This window comes from Nycticebus coucang, chromosome 10 (assembly GCF_027406575.1).
Source record: "Nycticebus coucang isolate mNycCou1 chromosome 10, mNycCou1.pri, whole genome shotgun sequence".
NCBI classification, from domain to species: domain Eukaryota; kingdom Metazoa; phylum Chordata; class Mammalia; order Primates; family Lorisidae; genus Nycticebus; species Nycticebus coucang.
In genome coordinates, this window is record NC_069789.1 from 95215134 (window position 1) to 95233646 (window position 18513).

General features: G+C 45.9%; 1 protein-coding gene across 1 annotated transcript in view; it reads right to left on the minus strand.

Annotated features, from left to right (window-relative positions):
• Positions 1-14000: 14000 nt before the first annotated feature.
• UCK2 (uridine-cytidine kinase 2) overlaps positions 14001-18513 on the minus strand; it is a 98082-nt gene continuing 93569 nt past the window's right edge. The window contains exon 7 of the mRNA XM_053606647.1: positions 14001-18245. Within this exon, the coding sequence (XP_053462622.1) occupies positions 18106-18245 (140 nt within the window). The 3' untranslated portion in view covers positions 14001-18105. The remainder of the gene's footprint in view (positions 18246-18513) is intronic.

Sequence of the window (18513 nt, forward strand, 5' to 3'; positions counted from 1 at the left end):
TTCACAGGTATACACATGTCAAAACTTATCAAGTTGTATACTTTAAATATGTGAAGTTTATTGCTTGTCAATTATGTCTCAATAATTTTTTTTTCTTGAGACAAGGTCTCATTCTGTCACCAGGGCTAGAATAAAGTACTGTCCAACTCCTAGGTTCAAGCAATCTTCCTGCCTCCTTAATAGCTGGGACTGCAGGCCCCCACCACCACATCCCACTAAGTTTTTCTGTTTTTTATAAAGACAGTCTTGCTCTTGCTCACGCTGGTCTTAACCTCCTGGCCTCGAGCAATGTTCTTACCTCTGCCTTCCAAAGTACTAAGATGATAGGCATGAGCCACTGCATCCTGCCCTCAATAATTTTAATAAAATTATATTAATAGCTATCATCTATTGCACTGATTTTCAGCCGGTATGCCATGGCACACTGATGTGCTATGAGAGGATCTTAGGTGTGCCGCAAAAATTTTTAAAGATCATTAAATTATTTTCAAAATAAGTTCAAAAAAGCGTGCCATGGAAGTTTAACTATAGGTTCAAGTGTGCTGTGAGATAAATAAGGCTGAAAAACACTGACCTATGCATACTTGCCATGTTTGTTTTTGCTTATATTACCATTGCATATTTCTGATTTTATTCAGAGTAGAAACACACTCAGCTAAAAACTCCCTAGCAGGTAGACATAGACTAGACTAAGTTCTGGCCAAAGAGATGTAAGCAGAAGGGTCACATGGTACCTCTTGAAACAAAAATAAAGCATGCCTTTCTTCACTTCCTCCTTCTATAAGGAATGAAGGTCTGTTGGCCAGAGCTCCAACAGCCTTTGTAGGCCAGGAAGTGATTTTCAAAATACCAACCCAAGTGCTGGTGACAGAAAACTAGGAGCCTGAGTCCCTAGTGACATGATAAAACTTCTCTATTTTACGCCTATAATCCCAGCACTCTGGGAGGCTGAGGCGGGTGGATTGCTTGAGCTCATGAGTTCAAGACCAGCCTGAGCAAAAATCAAGATTCCATCTCTACTAAAAAATTCAAAAACTGAGGCAAGAGGATCACTTGAGCCCAAGAATTGGAGGTTGCTGTGAGCTATGATGCCAGGAAATTCTACCCAGGGTGACAGCTTGAAACTCTGTCTCAAAACAACAATAACAACAACAACAAAAAATACTCTATTATCTCTAGGCTTCCAAACCCTAGACTTTTTTTAAATTTTTTTTGGGACAGAGTCTCACCCTGTTACCCAGGCTAAGGTGCAGTGGCATCATCAGTTTGCTGTGACTTCAAACTCCTGGGCTCAAACAATCCTCCTGCCTCAGCCCACCCTCACCCCTCCCCACTAGCCAGGACTACAGGAGTGCACCACCATGCCCAGACACATTTTTTTCTTTCTTTGGTAAATATGGGGGATAGGGGGAAGAACTTGCCATGTTGCTGTAACTGGTCTTAAACTCCTGGTCTCAGGCAATCCTCCTGCCCTGGCCTCCACAGTGCCAGGACTACAGGTGTGAGCCAGTGTGCCCAGCCAAAACAAACTTCTACTTTGCTTCAGCCAGTTGTTCTGACTCTTTGTTTTCCTGTTATATGGAGCTGAACCTAATCCTAATAGGTTCATGATCAGGTATGATACTGGGTATGGTGGAGCTACTTCTTAGACATTGCCGAGGTTGATCTTGTGACAAGCTGAGGCTTTGACTGGAAGTAAAGAAATGAATGTTGTCTTCATACTTCTTCCTGAGTCGCAGACACCATCCCAGGTGTGGCAGACACAAGCTTTGAATCTTCAAATCTACTTTGCTGTTCTCATCTGCTCTAATCGCCTTTGTAGCTTTGTGTGGACATCTTTTCCTCACCTGTACATTGGTCTGAGCTGAATTCGATTTTTTTTCTTTTGAGACAGAGTCTCACTTTGTCACCCTTGGTAGAGTGCTGTGGCATCACAGCTCACAGCAACCTCAAACTGTTGGGCTCAAGCTATTCTCTTTCCTCTGCCTCCCAAGCAGCTGGGACTACAGGTGCCCACCACAATGTCTGACTATTTTTTTAGAAATGGGGTCTCGCTCTTGCTCAGACTGATCTTGAACTCCTGAGCTCAGACAATTCACCCACCTCAGCCTCCCAAAGTGCTAGGATTACAGGCGTGAGCCACCACGCCCAGCCCTAGAACTTGATCAATTCTTAATACCAGTTTGGCCGTGTTGCACTTTGTACTGAAAATAACACGCTTTATGTTTGCATTATAGCTTTTATTATTTCTAACTCATGTTGTTATCGATTATTTCACATGTGCTTCCATTAAACCACTAAATTGAGGAGGTCAGGGATCATGTTTCACTCTCTCAAACCAAGAAGACGGATGACCGTGTGATCTGCCCACATCCTAAGGCAGTTCAGACCAGGAGGCCTTGGCTGTGAGGTGCTGTGGTGCAGCCGCAGCCCTCCCTTGGTCACCCATTCTTTATTCCCTTCTGTTTGTCAAATGTTTGTCAATCACCTGTCCTGGGGCAGGAACTATGACAATCCCAAGGAGCCAGACAAGCTCTCAGATGCCAAGGAGCCACCAGCCCGAGAGAGACCATTCACCACACACACTGATGGGCGAGTGAGCCCACAGCAGTCTCCATGTTGACAACTGAGAGGTGATGAAAAGGACCAGTCCCTGCACTCTCCCTTATCTGTTCTTACAGAAGAAAGATGGCATTCCAGGCCAGGTGCGGTGGCTCTCACCTATAATCCTAGCACTCGGGGAGGCCAAGGCAGATGGATTGCTTGAGACCAGCCTGAATAAGAGCAAGACTCAGTACTAAAAATAGAAAAACTGAGGCAAGAGGATTGCTTGAGCCCAAGAGTTGGAGGTGGCCGTGAGCTATGACACTACAGCACTCTACCAAGGGTGACAGTTTGAGACTCTGTCTCAAAAATAATAAAATAAAATCAAGTTAAATCAAACTAAATTAAATTAAAAAAAAAAAAGAATGAGGGTATTCTGGTACTTCCTCCTCTTTCCTTTTAGTGACCAATGATTTCCACCCTCCTTTTCATAATCATCTCCTTTTGACCTCTGTGAAGTAAGTGGATTTTTAATGTTTTCCTGTCCAATGTCATCCCAAAGATTTTGCTGTATCCTATTCCTTACTGGCAGCTTTGTTTTTACTTCCCCCCACCCAGGTTTCTTTGGAAAAGACTCACTTTACCTTCACCAGCCCTTAACCAGCATTTACACTTGCTCACAAGCACTCCATGCTCCAGGCCTTCCTCTCCTCAGCTCTGCTTGGCTATTCCCCCTGCACCACTGCCATTGGCTTTCAGAGAGGGCACCCCAAAGTCTGGACTTCTCCTGAAGGACTCAAGGTCTTAGGGCTGGAAAACGGTAACCTTTAATGAAGGGCCAGGAGATGGTAGAACTACCCTTCCTCATGCCAGACCCTAACCAAAGCCCTGGGCTCCAACTAGCTAGCCAACTACCTTGGACAAGTCCCCGTGAGTCTGAGCCCAGCTATCCCCTTAGAGAAAAGACAGCGTTTAACTGAGGCCCTTGCCCAGCCTTCACACCACACAATTCCAACTCTGTTGACCTGTGTCACCCAAGGAGATGGCCACTAGCCAGGTGGCCACTGAGCCCTAGAAATGTGGGGCTAGTCCAACTAGAGATACACTGTGAGTATAAAATAGATGCCAAAACCTTGTACCCATAAACATTTCATGAATGTTTATGTTGATGACATTCTGAAATAATAGTATTTTAGATATATTGTATACATAAAATGCTAAAATGAATTTCACCTGCTTTTTATTTTTTTAAATGTGGTTCCAAGAACATTTTAAATTACGTTTGTGATGCTCAGTGTTTTTGTGGGCCAAAGCCTGCACAGCTGTCTCACAAGAAACCTAGCCCCACTGGCCGAGGCCCAGCTCTTTCAACATACACACAAAGGGGAAATCTGGGGCCTGCGTTAGCCACCAGGTGACCCAAAAAATCTGGGTCTACATCAGGGGTTGTTAATCTGAGGATTAATGGCAGAAGCAGCATTGAGAATTCAGGTGATCCGTGAACTTGAAAAATGACATCTTATTACTCACCAGACTAACTGACATTAAGCATCTCCTTCCATTATGAAGGCAATTTGTAGGCAACAAATCTTAGGAGTATTGGCTGTACTTGTTAGTCAGCAATCGAAATCAGTTATTCTCATGACACACTATCATTGCCTATTTTCCAAATATCACTTAAGCTTACATCCCCACACAGCTGTGGTACTTATTAGATCTGCCACTGGATCTTGTTGTTTGATGTGTGAACAAAGCAACACACATTACTCTATCATTGGTTTGTTTTGGTATTTTGGTAACTGTCCTTCAAAGTAATTTATTTCCTTTGGTGTTACTGCGTGTATGTAAAAATATTCTGAGAAGACAGGGCCCTTCTGAAGACTACTAAGAGTCCATAGCACCAAAATAAAAATTTTTTTAAACACTAATTGAGAAAGATACACCATTTTCATGAGACAGGGTACCAGCACTTCCTGAGAGAAGGGGACCCTGGCCCTACAGGGGGTTCCAGGTTTGACGTGGGCTGTCCCACTGAAGACCCCCAGCGCCCTTCAGGTTATCTGACCTCCAGGCAGACCCTCCAGCTGCAGAACCAGGACACCAAATCTGATCCCTTAGCTCTCATTCCAGGACTTTTTGCCTATCATTATTCTGAGGTCCTCTAACACACACCATTGAATTTTAAGATCAACTTTAAATTGCTAATATGTTTCAATAAATATCCTTTCTTAATCCCCAAATTGAGTTTCCATCTCAAAGGGTCATCCCAGGGTGGGCCCCAAAATGGGTGGGCCTCAGGCCAAGGAGGGCCTCAGATCTACAGGAGTGGGCTGAACCCAGAAACCCAGAGAGTATGTCTCTGCATCAAAACGTTCTTTGTTTTGCTAAGCCCTACTCTGCAACAGCTGAGGTTAGCCTGACGGCAGGGTTCTAGCAGGGGCTGCTAAGACATCTAGTCCAGGGATTCTGCCCTAAGCCGTCCACCCCCAAACCCCCAGCAAGGCCCCTTCCCATAGCCCAAGCACCAGGGCCACACTACAAGCACAAAAACAGCCACCACTCAGTGGGCAGCTCATGCTCAGGCACGGTCCTGCCACTCTGCCTACCTGGTCTCTCTTAATACTCTAGGCCAGTGGCATGTAAACCATGGTCCAAGATGGCTATGAATGCTGACCCCATTGCAAAATCGTAAACTTAGTTAAAACATTGTGGGTGGCGCCTGTGAGTCAAAGGAGTAGGGCGCCAGCCCCATATACCAGAGGTGGTGGGTTCAAACCCAGCCCTGGCCAAAAAAAAAAATTGTAAGTTTTTTTGTGACTTTTTTTGGTGGAACTCGATGGTGCCTTCCATTTTACAGTGGTACATGGCTTCCAGCGCGTCATCTTCCAAGCGCAGACAGTGGAATCCACACCATGAGATGTTTGTTACGTGTGCTTGTGGTGACTTGGTGAGGCAGCAAGTACCAATAACATTTCAACCTACCATTACAATGGCAGGCATTTAATGTTATTTAGTAGTCGGGTGAGCATTCTTACTGGGTTATTAAGGTACTTCCCCACCTTGGCAGCACCACACACACTGGCCCTCAGCACTTTACAGTTGGCTTCTGCCTCGCCCTGCATTGGCAGCTCAGATGTGGAAGAACCCAGGCCTTAATTGCTATTTTCCTGTCAATTTTCATAATAAAAGTAAATATAATCTTTTATGTATTATTACTTTTGTAATCCCAGCATGACTTCTACAAGTCTCAAAAAAAAATAGAACCCAAAAAAAAGAAAAATTACAGATGAAGGAAAATTGTTCAATGAAAAGTGGACAGGTGACTACTCTTTTATCTGGGCAAACAGGGAGGCATTCAGTGTAATTTGTAGAGAACTTGTGCAATTTTTGAAAAACTGTGATTTAGCCAGGCGCAGTGGCTCACACCTGTAACTCTAGAAGGCTGAGGCAGGTGGTTTGCTTGATCTTAGGAGTTAAAGAACAGCCTGAACAAGAGTGAGACCCCATCTCTGCTAAGAAGAGAAAAATTAGCCAGGCATGGGGGTGGGCACCTGTAGAACCTGCTACTTGGGAGGCTGAGGCAAGAAGACTGCTTGAGCCCAAGAGTTTGAGGTTGCTGTGAGCTGTGATGCCACGGCCACTCTACCCAGGATGACAAAGTGAAGCTCTGTCTCAAAAAAAAAAAAAAAAACCAACAAAAAAACCCCCTATGATTTGAAAAGTCATTAAATGCAAAAACATGCTGCCAAATTCAATGCATAAGATTGTGTCTTAAGGACAGAAGAACAGAACTGATAAAAAGTCTGCCTTCTCAACAAAAAAGGTTTTTTAAAGTTAGAACTCAGATGGATTCCGTTGTAAAAGCTAGTTATGTGGCAGTGTATCTAATAGCAAAAATATCAAATCCATTTACTGATGGTGAGTTTATTAAGCAATGTATGGAAAGTGTGGCAGATATAATTTGCCTTGAAAAAAAAAAAAGAGGGATATTTCTAAAATCAGTTTGTCTCACCTGACTATAGCCAGGCAAACTGAAAAAACTGCAAAGTCTATCAAAAGAAGTTTGGAGAGTAAAGCTGCTTGCTAATTTTCAATATTATGCTTTGGTGATGGGTAACAGCACTGATGGTACAAATACGGCTCAACTTGCCATTTTTATTAGAGGTCTTGTGTTTTGTTTTTTTTTTTTTTTCTTTTTTGGAGACAGGGTCTCACTATGTTGCCTCAGTAGAGTGCCATGGCATCACAGCTCACAGCAACCTCAATCTCTTGGGTGTAAGCGATTCTCTTGCCTCAGCCTCCCAAGTAACTGGGACTACAGATACCCACCACAACTCCTGGTATTTTTTTATTATAGTTGTCATTGTCTTTTAGCTGGCCCAGGCCAGGTTTGAACCTGCCAGCCTCAGTGTATGTGGCTGGCACTATAACCACTGTGCTATAGGCACCAAGCCTTTATTAGAGGTCTTAATGACAAATATAAGGTCACTAAAGAAATGGCTCCTTTAGTGTCAATAAAAAACACAACTAAATCAAGATATGCATATGAAGAAGTAAAAAATGTTAGAATGACTTTATTTGTCCATTGTCAACATATTTGGTAGTTACTGATGGTACCCTGGTGATGGTGAGTAAAAGAGAGGGACTTGTAAAATTTATAGACAATGATACAATTGCCGCAAAAAATTCACATTTGATGAAGTATCATCACATCAAGAAAACTGATGCGCAAAAGCTTTAAAAATGGATAATGTGGGCGGCGCCTATGGCTCAGTGAGTAGGGCGCCGGCCCCATATGCCGAGGGTGGCAGGTTCGGACCCAGCCCCGGCCAAACTGCAACAGAAAAATAGCCGGGCGTTGTGGCGCACGCCTGTAGTCCCAGCTGCTCGGGAGGCTGAGGCAAGAGAATCGCATAAGCCCAAGAGTTAGAGGTTGCTGTGAGCCGTGTGACGCCACGGCACTCTACCGAGGGCGGTACAGTGAGACTCTGTCTCTACAAAAAAAAATAAAAATGGATGTTATGCAAATTGTCATCAAGACTGAATTTCACAAGGGCCAAGGGACTGAATCATCGTCAATTCTAGGAATTTCCTAAAAGTATAGATGCTGACTGTGGTGACATCATTTTTCTTTTCAGATGTAAGATGGCTAAGTCAAGGCCAAATGTTGAAAAGATTTTGGATTTGTAACATGTTATCAAGTTGTTTATGGTCTCAAAAATCAAACTGGTGCCAGAACATGGTGATGAAAACTAACTTACAGATTTAGCATTTTTTAGTAGATTTAACCGCTCATTAAAATGAATTAAACATGCGTCTTCACGGTGAAAACAAACATCAATACAATGTTTCAAACCGTAACAGCTTTTCAAATGAAACTGAAATTATGACCAAGTCAAATTAAGGCAAACAATATTATGCTTTTCATAAATTGGCTAAACACAGTCCTAAGAACAGTGAAAAATATGAAAACATATGGAAAACATGCAGCCTTGCTTTTCAATTTGATACAAGAATTTGGAAACAGACTTCCAAGATCTCTGGAAAAATCATCAATATTTTGGTGCATTTGCAACTTCATTTTTAGTCGACATAAATATGTTACCTGCCAATTTTCAAATGGAATGAATAGAGCCACCATCTGACATTCCACTTAAAGAATAATATGATCATGTCTCTTTACTGAACTTTTATGTCCTGTCTTCTATCGCTCGCTTCTCAATCACGCCTTATTCACATCAATACTTTGTGACACCACCTACATTTGCAAGCAACTATTTTTTTTTTAATATAACAATAACTGTTTATTGATCAGTTAATCTGCCAGGCACTGAGTTAAGTATTTTACATACATAATTCATTTATTCCACACAGCAACCCTAAAAGACAGGTGTTATATACAATCTCATTTCAGATGAAAAAACTGAGGCATGTAGAATTTAGGTTCTTGTCCAAAGCCACTGACCCCAAGGCTTAACCAACACATGTTAAGCACATAGCTGATGTGAAACATTAGCAAATATCGTTTTATCATATTGCCTCCTTTCTCATAGAGCTTTTGGGTTAAAATAATGCCCTTCCCTCTTATCCCCATTCTGGTTGATTTGATTTTCTGTCTACACCTTGTTAGTTCACACCCTAGAGTCACAGATGAAGCCAATGAGTTCTAAGACTGGTCAGGGCAGAAGCCACAGGCAGTGTGACCTTGAAACAAAGCTGAGCAAGGGCATGGAAAAGGATGCCTGTCTCCAAAGGTCCACCCTGCTCAGCTTTTCCAAAGCTGTGGGACCTTCACATATTTGCTTCCCTTGCAAAGGGACTGAGGTTAGCTCAGGGTTTATTCTAAAGGTTGCCCTTGACGTTGCTATAGGAAAACACCATTGTTTCCATTGTTCCAGAAAGTGGGCTGGGGCAGAATTTCCCAGGGAGTGGGTCCTTGGGCAGACTGAACAGAGGCTGGGAGCAGCATGGGAAAAAGAGACAGGGTTGGGGGACCCAAGCCAGGAACCTCCAGTTGTCTCTTGGTCTCTCAGATATATCACTTAAACCAATATATTTCAGATTACAAAAGTAACTTTTCTGTACTTTCTGTCCCATGTATTTTTCTAATTATAAAAGTAATAACTTTTTTTTTTAATTGCTGGGGATTCGTTGAGGGTACAATAAGCCAGATTACACTGATTGCATTTGTTAGGTAAAGTCCCTCTTGCAATCATGTCTTGACCCCAAGAGGTGTGGCACACACCAAGGCCCCAGCCCCCTCTCTCTTTCCCTCTCTCTGCTCTTCCTTTCCCCACCCCTCCCTCCTTCTTTCTCTCTCTGCTCACCCCTTCCCCCATCCCCACTGTGACCTTAATTGTCAAACATCCTTCGTATTAACCTGGATGGAAGTGGAAGACATTATTCTTAGTAAAGCATCACAAGAATGGAGAAGCATGAATCCTATGTACTCAATTTTGATATAAGGACAATTAATGACAATTAATGCAAGCAACTATTTTAAGAATGAAGCACATTAACAGTAAAATTAGAACCAAAATATCTGATAAGCACCTTGAGAACTCACTGAGAATTGCAACTACTTCCATTGAGCTAAATATTGAGGCATAAGTTTCTCAAGTACAATGTCAAATATCCCAGTAGTTTTATGTTGCCCACTTTTTACTTCTATAAAAAAAAAAGTCAAAGACGTTTATTAGATATGTACATTTTCCATATTAGTGATCACAAACTTGGGAACTGCTTGACTATTTTTGAAGACTCTGGATGGGTGGGTGCACTGTTAGGATTACTACATGAGGACTTGTTTGCTTATGTGTGGTGTCAAATATCAAAAAAAAAAAATGTGCACAGACTTTTTTTTTTGCTCATCAGCTTTCCTTAGCGTTTGCATATTTAATGTGTGGTCCAAGATAATTCTTATTCCAGTGTGGTCCAGAGAAAACAATACGTTGGTTGGTTACTCCTGATTAGGCAAAGCAGAGGCTTATCCTAGATCAGGCGTCCTCAAACTAACAGGGGGCCAATTCACTGTCCCTCAGACTGTTGGTGGGCCAGACTATAGTTAAAAAAAAAAAAAAAAAAATGAACAAATTCCTATGCACACTGCACATATCTTATTTTGAAGTAAAAAAAAAAAAAAAAAAACGGGAACAAATACAATCACACCGCCACATGTGGCCTAAGGGGTGCAGTTTGAGGACACTGAAGCCAAACGCCTGCCCCAAGCCATACAGCTCCTAAGTGAAGGAACCAAGTTTTTAATCTGTTTAACCCCAGAACTATTTTCCCAAACAAGCTGCCTCCCCATTTAGCCAACAGCCAACACCAAAATTCTTGCGAAGTTAGGCTCCTTTTCATAGAACTCAGCTGACCCCAACACCAAATGTACTGTTCAAAAGATGTTTGATTCTCTCTGCAAAGTTCTAATCCAATCCACTGCAGACCCAACAGGAGGATCTCAGCCCCGTCGCTTTGCCTCTGTGCTCCTTTCCTCCTCTGTGGAACGAAAAGCCTGAACTTTGTTTCCAAGACAGCCCTGAGAATTTCAAGAGAGGCCAAGGGAGGGTTTGAAACCCTTCAACCACACAGCTTTGCTGTTCTCTGATTTCTACACTGAGACTCCTGAAACAATTTCCTGAAAGGGCTCCATGACTAAAACACCTTTGAGGGCCAGTGGACTGGCTGACTCCTAAAAGCCTGCCCAGTTCTGGAAGACACCCTAAGGAATTCTGCCAGGAAACCTCAGCACCGAGACTCCTGGAGTCTGACAATCTCAGAGATCAATGCTGGCCTTGCCTGGGCTTCAGCACAGCCTCAGAAGCCTCTTTCCAGTCTCCCTGCAGCCCGGGAGGGCCGTAAGCAACACCTAGAACATTTCTGGGAGAAATGGGATCACCAAAACCCAATGAACACCACAGATTTTAATGGTCTACATGGTTAAATACACAGGTTCCTGGTTTCCAAACCTGCCAGTGTAGGAAACTCACCTGTACAGTTTGTTCCCAAAGAGCTCCTTCCCAGACCAAGAGAACCAGAATTCGCAGAAACAAACAGCAGCGTTTTTAACAAGACCTCACTGATTACGATGACCACCTGTGGAACCAAGCCAATCCCCTATAACACAGTGGTTCTCAATCTTTCTAATGCTGCGATGTTGTTACATCATTGTTACAAAGGGGTCGCGACACAGGTTTAGAACAGTTTTGTGAAATTAAGAGGGTCAGCTTCAATCTGTTCTATGAAGGCTTTAGTCAACATTTTCCAGAAAAACAAAACAGAAATCACATCAGTACTTAGTCTTCGCAGGGCATTCTGATAACGTTCAGAAGAAACACTGCAGCCAGGCGGCGCCTGTGGCTCAGTGAATAGGGCGCCGTTCCCATATACCGAGGGTGGCGGGTTCCAACCCGGCCCCAGCCAAACTGCAACAACAACAACAAAAAAAATATCCGGGCGTTGTGGCGGGCGCCTGTAGTCCCGGCTGCTCGGGAGGCTGAGGCAAGAGAATCGCGTAAGCCCAAGAGCTGGAGGTTGCTGTGAGCCACGGCACTCTACCGAGGGCAGTAAAATGAGACTCTGTCTCTACCAAAAAAAAAAAAACACTGCAGCCAAGTAAATGGCATTACCCCAGCAGCCCAGGGCAACACTCCTGCTGCAATCTGGATCCCACCACTAGATGGTAGGCACACACCAGGCCTGGCCACACAACTTAGCGGGCTTCCCCCGCAGTAAAACTGGTGCATGACCACATACATTTCTTACATACTTTGCAGGACTCTTTCAAGGATAGAAAGCAGGAAAGTGAAACCAGAAAGAAGACTGGAAAAGTGAGACGTAAATATTACAATGCAAGTTGGAAATTTCAAGAACAGAAGAGAAAGTATATGGCAATGATAAAGAAAAGGTAAGAACATCCACAACCATGGGTGCCTGTGTCAGCGTAAACCCCATCTCCATGGGCAGAGGGCACGCCGGCTTCCCCAGGACCAGGACAGTCAGAACTCAACACTGCCTTGAACCTCATCTAACAGGTTACGGGCACCACAGGTCTTTGTCCAAACAAATCTTCAGTATGAAAAAACACCAAGCATTGGTTTGACTGTATGAAAAATGTGTCTGTCTAAGGCACAATCTCATGTTCTCCTTCCTGCTCCCTACCTTTCCATTCAGTTAACTGAAAATACACTCTTGGGTTTAGTCCTAACTCAAACTGATTCACTTGACCCTTCCTATCTTAGTTCATAGTGGGGAAAAAACCTAAGCATAGTCCAAAATTTGACAAGTGACTTTACTTCATTCTCAGGAGAGAAAATGATCTGATTAAAACCTGCTTGAACGTCTAGACATCCCTCAGTGTCAAATGACAGAAATCCATGTCTCCAGTTCCATCCTCCCCAAGCAGACTTTCTCACATTCCAGGTCTCCTCTCCCCTCTTATTCAGGCATCCTCAAACTTTTTTTGTTTGTTTGTTTTCTGGATTTTGGGTTTTGTTTTTTTTTTTTGGCTGGGGCTGGGTTTGAACCCGCCACCTCCAGCATATGGGACCAGTGCCCTACTCCTTTGAGCCACAGGCACCATCCAAACTTTTTAAACAAGGGACCAATTCACTGTCCCTCAGACACTTGGAGGGCCAGACTATAGTTTAAAAAAAAAACTATGAACAAATTCCTATGCACACTGCACATATCTTATTTTGAAGTAAAAAACAAAATGGGAACAAATACAATTCACACCACTTCATGTTGGCCCACAGGCCGCAGTTTGAGGATGCCTGCTCTTATCTAAAACCTTTCAGCAGGTCCTAACAGGTTCGCCAGTTAATGGCTCAATTAAAGCAACACTAGTCAAACAGGTGCCTCTTCTCAAGGGTGGGAAGACCAAGCAAAGCGGGGCTTCTTGGCCTGCACCTCTGCTCCTCCAGCTCCTCCAACTTCAACAAAGGGGCAGGAACTGGGTCTTGGGAATTGAGTGCAGTCTCAAGCAAAGCTTCCAAGTCCAGATGAGGTCTGCGTGAGATGGGGGGGGGGGGTGCAGTTGGGGGTGATGGGTGAGCAGGGCCAAGAGGGAAATTGGACTACAGATAAGCACACCTGCTTGCACAACCACTACCTGTGTGACATCAGGCAAGTTACTCACTGTGACTCACAATGTCTGCAATGCCAACAGATGAGAGTAACGCTTGACAACACCAGCTCTTGTGGAGACACCTAAGTCTTATTTAAAAACACAGTAGCCCTCCACGGGTGGATTCGGTTACAAGGTCTGCTGAATTCCCAGATGGGGTTACGCCTGTTCAAGTGGAAAGAGTAGCTGGAAACCATAGAAGGTACTGCTCCTGGCTGAGGGCCATTCGGTGTCCAGCAGACAGTGTGTGAGGAGGAAAGGGGAGCAGAGCAGCTGTGGGGAGTTGTCAGGGCCTGGGGTGCTACAGAGAGCACAAAAGCCAATCATTTTTTAATCCCAGGTGGTGGGTGACTTTTGGAAAACAGGAATGGACATACATATACTGATATAGTCATTCATTCCAAAGCACACACAGTGTGCTTGTGTAGTCCACCTGAAACCGTGTGCATGGTTATGATGTAAACTTTCCTCCATCCACCACCCATCCCTCAAAAGTTCACTCTGAAGGTCTTGAGCAAGGAAGGGCTGGGTGACTGGCCCGGGCAGGCAGCAAGAGTGGAGAATGTAAACTGGATGACACAGGGACACAGAGCCAGAAGGTCTGAGAACCACAGCCTCCCAGGCACGCTGGCGTGGGCTTCCCATCGCACTGACAATGAGAATGGCAGGTCCACTAGTCTCAGCAGCATCCTGCCAGGCTGAGGTCTGCCATCAGCCCTGCTCACAGCCCGGGACTGCGCCCACACAGCACACGCCTGGTGCTCCCCAAACCAGGCCTGCCCTGAGCCACTCTGGCAATGGCAGCCGGCAGCCTCAATCAGGGCCAAACACCACACAGAAGGCAAGAGTTGGATCATCTTTGTTCAGTCTTTATTTACAGCAAAGTACATAACGGTCATTTTGTAACTACTAACAACAAAAGTAAGGCGGTTAAAAGAAAAGGGGGAGGGCAGCAAGCATCTGAAAGGGGAAAGAAGCTTAAGTCGCTATTGAGCTGCTGACCCTGCAGCTGGGGCAGCCCGGGGTAGGCACTCCCTGCCTCTAGGAGCCATGGGAAAGCCGATGTGAAATGCCAGTCCCATGCCACAAGGACGGCAGCAGAACGCCAGAGACACAAGATTAAGGGGGACAAAGTGCTCCAGACACACCCCGGCTTTTCCCAGACTGCTAACATCCTCATTTCGTCTGACACCGATTATGTCCCCCCACTCCACCCTGAGAAACTGTGAAGGGCAAGGGTGGTAGAGAAGTCCAGCTGGCCCTTTCCAGAAGTACAGCCCTGTTCCCCAGAACTTACCCTGGTTTCTCCTAAACCATCCCAGTTCCTTGGCCCTGGAATCTTTAACAGGCACACAGGAGACTCCGTATTTCCCTGCAGGAGGCTACCTCCCTCCCACAGCCATGGGTGTTGGCGCAGGTTGAGGTGGCTGAATCAAGGAACCTGCCTGAGAGCAGCAAGGGAGGTGATGTATAAACTAACCATGCTTGAGACTGACCCACCCCCCACCACTGCTCAGAGGCGTGTCCAAGTCTGCAGTGTGACCGGGTGCCTAACAGCAGACCTATATCCGCCCTGGGTGTGGCCATGGCATCCGATTTAAAGACCGGGCCACGTGGATAACCAACTAACCCACAATCACTGAATGGCCCAGACCAGAAGCAGGGGTGACAAGGTTAGGTGGGCTGGACACTGTTCTCCTCTCTCCTGCCCGGGCCTGTTCTGCAGCAATCCCATGTTTTAACCCACTCCCAATCAAAGGACACCTGAGGTCACAACGCACGCATCCTTCTTAGACTCCCAACTCTCTCCACACTGGCCTTAGGCAGCCTAAAAAGAGTAAGAGACATGGGCCAGGAGAAGTCCTGTCAGTGTGGAGGGCATGAGGCCAGGCCTTCCCATGACCCACTGTGACATGTTTCCTCAACACTGGGCCCACACACAGACCATGCCTGAGCAGGGAGAGAAAATCAAGCACCATTGGGCGGCTCTGCAGCTGGAGACTCCCACCACACACGACCACTCTGCTCATCTGTGCCTCCACCTTAGACAACACAGAGAACTTAGATGACAAATGTCATGATTCTGCTCTGATTCTATACCTGACTCTCCATGGAATCAGAGAGCCGGAGGCTCTTAAAACACTAAGACCAGGATGAGTCCTACAGAAATCCCACGTGCAGACACACCTTGGCTGGGCTGCCACAGAGGGGCAAGGCTGCCCACTCCTTCCTTGCCCCAGACGCAGGGTGTCACAGAACCTGGCAAGCAAGCACTGCTCAGGGCCCCCAGACAAGCCACCAAGAATTGGTGATCATGTGATGGGAGTGCCCATGTCACAAGAACAGTAGAGCTGTTTCCAAGTGAGGAGTGGGCTACGCAGAGACACTGCAGGCTTGGTCCCAACACCACAGGTGGATGAGGAAGCAGCCAAGTCAAAGCTCAGAGATGAGAGATGCATCTTCCAAGGCAGTGGGACAGGCAGCCAAGGCACTAAATGGTTTGGCACCAGGAGCTTCAAGTAGAGTTGAGTGTGCTGCCCACTGAATGGCCAAGGCGCTCCCAGGAGGGATGGGCACAGAAAGCCCCTCCAGGCCAGGGCCCTGGTGTCCTCAGGATGCTGACCTAGGCCTGCCATCCATCCTTTCTCTCGGAATGGATTGAGGCGTGACTACAAAGATAAAGATCAACCCTGACGCACATACTCCAGGACCTATCCATGAGGTGACTACCAGCTTCCAAAAAAGGCATGTGGGAGCCTTCACTTGCTCCCAGGAGCCACTGCAGTGGTTGGGAGCTTCCTTGGGACTACTGAATGCCTCAGTGGTGGCAAAGCTCTGCTGGGGACTAGATTTGACTTTTTGAAATAACCGAACAGATTTAGAGTCAAGTGAGCCCAGAAAAGGGTAATCAGATCAGATGGTGCTGTGTGTAATGGGAAATTTTGGTGTGAGTAGACAATTAATGGAGGGGGGCTGACCTGAATGGCTCAAATGGGCTCTGAGAGTGAGGGAATGAGAAAGTTCTCCGAAATGTTTCGGCAATGGAAGCCACAGGGCCTGGCCTACCATCCTCTAGGATGGTCAACACGAAAATGGAAATACCCGGCTCCTGTGCAGCTAGAAACGGAGGCTTAGGACTGTCATCACATCTCGTCCACCTGGCGTGGGCCACCCACTTCCTCTACCCCGCCAACCGAGACTACAAGAGATCCGTACTTCTCCCAGAAGCTTCCACCAAGAGGAAGCTGTCAGGTAAGCTAGAAATCTCCACCGCAAATGCTTTCAACACAAGACTTCAACTTAGGTACCCATGACTTAAATACTCTCCTTTTAAATACTTTGTAAAAAAAGACTTGCCCTTTCCCCAGTCCTGTAAGCTCAACAGCAGACAGTTCCTACGGTGGTATTATAAATAGGTAAACCGTGGCAGCCACGATGCTGCGGGTGACAAGCCCTGATGACAGGTGTATGCCATCCTCACTACACCGTAAAACCCCCATGTCTCGGTAACACCTACACCCTCCTCCCCAGGCAGAGATATCCAGCCACCCACTTTGAGCTGTCAGCTGTCAGGTAGCAAAAGCCCTCAACACAGCCCAGACTGCAGGGGGCCGTGCGGTTCCCACAATACAGGAAGGGCCCATATTGATCAGCCACTGCCCTGGAACAGAAGGAACAGTGCTTCCTCAGACCTGAAAGCGGGCATAGTTCCGCTCCCTCCGTCCCTATTTCCATCAGGGTAACCCCACAGAACCCTGCCAGGGCACAAAAGGGCAGCTCTGGCTTCATGGAGACACTGAGACTCGATAGAGTAAGAAGGTGGCCATCGAGCCATCTGAACAACCAGAGGTGGGGGGCGGGGGGGAGAAAATGCAAAAGACTTGCTCTCCTCCTGGGCCTCTTCCCTGAGTTGGATTTTTGAGTTGAGGATTTACCTAATTTCAACTCAAAAACATAAGATTATCCCTCATCGACAAGTCATTAAGCTGTAGCTCCAAAAAGGTGGCAAATGACACCAATCGAGGGTTTCAAACCCCATTCCCATCAAGTTCAATGGGGACTCAAGAACAACGGGACATAGGCCACCCTCCTGCACCCCTCATCCCCACAGATGCCTGAGCCCTCCCCACCTGGAATGCAATAGAACCTACTCCTCTGTGAAACACCAGCTCCGGTCCCAAAACACTCAAGTCCAGGTCCTCCTGCCAGATACTTACAGCAAACAGCTTTACAGTATTTGTACATTTACACAAAAATAGATCCTTTTATATATATATATGTATATATATGTATATGTATTTATAACTGGTTACACATTGGATTCATAATTAGGCATCACCAGTAGTAATTGGCACAGTTTTGTCATTTAAGCTCAGGGTCAAGTTCTGTTTCATTTTGCCATTCCAAAGTACAAAAAGAGAAAGGGAAGGGGGGAAAGAAAAAGAAAAAAAAAAAAAAAAAAATCAAAGGACCAGGTGTGATGGCTTGCACCTGTAATCCCAGCACTTTGGGAGGCCAAGGCGGGAGGAGCACTTGAGGCCAAGAGTTTGAGACCAGCCTGAGCAACACAGCAAGATCCTGTCTCTACAAAAAAATAGATAAATTAGCCAGGGGTGGTGGCATACACCTATGGTCCCAGCTACGTGGGAGACCAAGGCAGGAGGATCGCTTGAGCCCAGGAGTTTGAGGTTGCTGCCACTGCTCTCTAGCCTGGGCAACCAAGTGAGACCCTGTCTTATAAAACAAAAACAAGAATGGCCTCTCTCTTCTGAAGAATGATTAAAAAAAAAAAAAAAAGGAGAGGAAAAGGCATTTTTATCTCCATGAGGTGTTCTTAAATATGATCATTTCGCAGGAAATGGTCTGTACAGACAAATGCTGCCTCCTGCCTTCTCTGTCTCTTGGAGACGAGCTGGGGTCTGCAAGAGATGGGGTCAGTGGGGCCGGCTGCCAGACTCTGATGCCTGCCTCTTGCGGGAAGGGGTGTAGCCATTGAGATAGCCGTTGGTCTGCCGTTTAGAGAGCCCTCCATTTAGGATGTCCTGGATGTGCTGCACGATGAGGTTGATGGCCACTGTGGGGTGGAGAGCAGCAGAGCATTAGGGGTGCAGGCATACATGCAGAGCTGTGACCAGGGGTCTGTGTCTGAGTGGAAGGGCACACAGGAACTGGCGGGGGTGGGGGGAGACCTCCCGGGAGGTGGTTCTGCCATGCAACCTCCCCACTGACTGGGCTGATGGGACCTCCCTTGTGGGGGGCCCTCAGGAGTAAGACAGATAATGTCTAGCACAGAGCAAGCCCTCAATGAATGGGCTTCTATTCAGATGATCTAAATCACCACT